The sequence below is a fragment of the Corvus brachyrhynchos genome, unplaced genomic scaffold, assembly GCF_000691975.1.
Source record: "Corvus brachyrhynchos isolate BGI_N302 unplaced genomic scaffold, ASM69197v1 scaffold200, whole genome shotgun sequence".
Lineage (NCBI taxonomy): Eukaryota > Metazoa > Chordata > Aves > Passeriformes > Corvidae > Corvus > Corvus brachyrhynchos.
The window spans coordinates 4,461,520-4,464,539 of NW_008236184.1; the positions used below are offsets into that span (position 1 = coordinate 4,461,520).

General features: G+C 63.7%; 1 protein-coding gene across 1 annotated transcript in view; it reads left to right on the plus strand.

Annotated features, from left to right (window-relative positions):
- LOC103619602 (protein unc-45 homolog A) overlaps positions 1 to 2,903 on the plus strand; it is a 4,102-nt gene extending 1,199 nt beyond the window's left edge. Inside the window, exons 5-13 of the mRNA XM_017738260.1 lie at positions 39 to 339; positions 491 to 585; positions 655 to 811; positions 978 to 1,118; positions 1,282 to 1,409; positions 1,592 to 1,658; positions 1,848 to 1,961; positions 2,056 to 2,620; positions 2,822 to 2,903. Coding sequence (XP_017593749.1) covers positions 39 to 339; positions 491 to 585; positions 655 to 811; positions 978 to 1,118; positions 1,282 to 1,409; positions 1,592 to 1,658; positions 1,848 to 1,961; positions 2,056 to 2,175 — 1,123 coding nt within the window. The 3' untranslated portion in view covers positions 2,176 to 2,620; positions 2,822 to 2,903. The remainder of the gene's footprint in view (positions 1 to 38; positions 340 to 490; positions 586 to 654; positions 812 to 977; positions 1,119 to 1,281; positions 1,410 to 1,591; positions 1,659 to 1,847; positions 1,962 to 2,055; positions 2,621 to 2,821) is intronic.
- The last annotated feature ends 117 nt before the right edge of the window (positions 2,904 to 3,020 follow it).

Below are 3,020 nucleotides of genomic sequence, written 5' to 3' on the forward strand. Positions count from 1 at the left end.
GGATCAGCCTGACCCTTTCTGGTGGTCTTTCCCTGAAGGAGCTGGTTCGAGGGGCACGAGCTGCTGGGAAAGCTGCGGGCCATTCAGACAGTGTCGTGCCTGCTACAGGGTCCCTCAGAAGCAGGGAACAGGGTGCTAGAGCTGGAGGGGATCATGGACAGTGTGCTGTCCCTCTGCGCCTCTGTCTGTGAGGCCCACCAGCTGGTAGCAGTGGAGGCGCTGATCCACGCAGTCGACAAGGCCAAGCGCGCCTCCTTCATCACGGCCAACGGCGTCAACCTGCTCAAGGAAATCTACAAGCACAGCGAGAGGGACAGCATCCGCATCCGTGCGCTCGTGGTGAGCATGGTGGGATGGGGTGTGGCGGGGCTGAGCCTTGGGGTGGGCTGTGGGTGCGGGACCACCAGTGACAGCATTGCCCCTCCCTGCTTGGGGTCCAGGAGGCACAGCTACATCCAGTCCTGCTCCCACACTCTGTTCCCGGCTGCAGGGGCTCTGCAAGCTGGGATCTGCTGGAGGCACGGACTTCAGCATGAAGCAGTTTGCCGAGGGATCCACCATGAAGCTGGCCAAGCAGTGCCGCAAGTGAGTGGGGCCAGGTGCGGGGGGGTGGGCAAGGCGCCCTGCAGCTGGGCTGTCCCCCGCCAGGCTCAGGGACCTCTCTTCCAGGTGGCTCTGCAACGAGGCGATTGATGCGGGCACGCGGCGCTGGGCTGTAGAGGGCCTGGCCTACCTTACCTTCGACGCAGATGTCAAGGAGGAGTTTGTGGAGGACAAGGCAGCAATGCAGGCCATGTTTCAGCTGGCCAAGGTGCATACCAAGAGCTGCGGGGTGGGCACCCTGGCACCAGGGAAATGTGCTGGAGCAGGTGTGGAGCTCATGCTGTGGGGTGGGATGTGTGGAAGATGCTGGGTGGGCTCCAGTCCTTGCCGCTCCTCCCTTCTGTGAGTGTGACGGGTGCCCATTGCTGCCACAGTCAGAGGACAGGAGTGTGCTCTATGCCGTTGCCTCCACGCTGGTGAACTGCACCAATAGCTATGACCATGAGGAACCAGACCCACAGATGCTGGAGCTGGCCAAGTATGCCAAGCAGCACATCCCGGAGCAGCACCCCAAGGTGAGCAGGGCATGGCTGTGCTTGGGAGGAGAGTGGGTGGGTGGGACAGAGCCTGGGGTCCCAGGTGTGGACAGGGTGTCCTTGAGGCCCAGAGGGGTGGGGTCACGCGCTTCACCAGCCAACTGGTGCTCCTGAGCCAAGTGTGACCCTGCCTGTGGGACAGGACAAGCCAGCTTTTGTGAAGCGGCGGGTGCGGAAGCTGCTGATGGCTGGAGTGGTGTCGGCTCTGGCCTGCATGGTGAAGAGTGAGAACCCGGCGCTCACCAACTCCTGTCGGGAGCTGATCTCCAGGTGCGGCTGTGTCGGGGACAGGAGGGAGCTGGGTTCTCAGGGTGCCGGCATCTTGCTGGTGAACTTACGTGCCTGTGGTGAAGGCCGGTTCCTGGACAGCAGCGGGGATGTCCAGGAGTCTGGTGCAGCCTGGGCCCACTGTGACTATGCAAGTGCTCCAACTAGTCCTGCTTGATCCCTAGAGTGCTCCTGGCGCTAGTGGAGGAGGCAGAAGACCGGGGTAGTGTGGTTGCACAGGGAGGAGGCAAGGTGAGGGCATGGATCCCACTGTGCTGCTGCCCTGCACTGCTCTGGGGGGTGCTGGGGCTTGGGGGAGCTGGGGCTCTGTGGTTTAGCAGGAGCTGCACCGGTTCCCTTGTACACGAGGCTGGGGGAAGCTGTGGCTGCCCTGGGTGCTGTGGCCTTGGCTGCAGGACGAGCTGCTGTTTCTGCCCCCAGGCTCTGATCCCACTGTCCCTGGAGGGCACTGAGGTGGGGCAGACCAAGGCAGCGCAGGCGCTAGCAAAGATCACCATCACCTCCAACCCAGAGATGGCATTCCCTGGGGAGCGGGTGAGTGCTGGGGCTGGGGGTTGGGTCTGCCAAGCAGACTCATGTGGGAGCAGCAGTGGGCACTGACTTGGTCCCATGTGTTCTGTCTCCACAGATCTACGAGGTGGTGCGGCCCCTGGTCAGCCTCCTGCACCTGCAGCGCACGGGCCTGCAGAACTTTGAGGGGCTGATGGCCTTGACCAACCTGGCTGGCATCAGCGAGAGGCTGCGGTAGGGATGGGGGAAGAGGGGGTCTGGCTGTCCCCTTGGGCCTGGCGGGCTGCCCTGGGCAGGGAGTGCTCACTGCCCCCCTGCCCCCCAGGCAGAAGATCCTGAAAGAGCGGGCTGTGCCCATGATTGAGGGGTACATGTTTGAGGAGCACGAGCTGATCCGGCTAGCTGCAACTGAGTGCATGTGCAACATGGCCATGAGCAAAGAGGTGAAGGCCGGGATGGGCTGGGGTCTCTGCTGGGCTGCCGGACCACCACACCCCCACCCATTCCCTCCTCTTTCCCCTGTGCAGGTGCAGGAGCTGTTCTTGGCTGAGGGCAGCGACCGGCTGAAGCTGATGGTCCTGTACAGTGGGGAGGAGGATGAAAAGCTGCGGCGGGCAGCCTCGGGGACCCTGGCCATGCTGACTGCCCTGCATCCCCCCATCTGCAAGCGGATTCCCCAGGTGGTGAGTGCTCAGGGTGGGCTGGGGGCACCTGGGACCCTGGGACAGCACCCTGTGTCCCATGCTCCCTCCCCACAGTGGCCTGGAGCTCCGGCCCCAGAAACAGGGCAACCTGTCCTGACTTTGGCCTGACCCTGAAATGGGGCTGGTGGGAGGGAGCTGGGTCCCTTCTCTTGGGGTCCGTGATGATGTTGATCCCCGCAGACGGTGCACTGGCTGGAGATCCTGCAGGCCCTGCTGCTGAGCCCCAGTGTTGAGCTGCAGCACCGTGGCGCCGTGGTGGTGATGAACATGATGGCGGGTGCGCGGGAGGCGCCCGCGCAGCTCATCGCCAGCGAGATGCTGGAGATCCTCTCCGTGCTTGCCAAGGACAAGGACAAGCCGCGGGTGGCCCAGGCGGCCC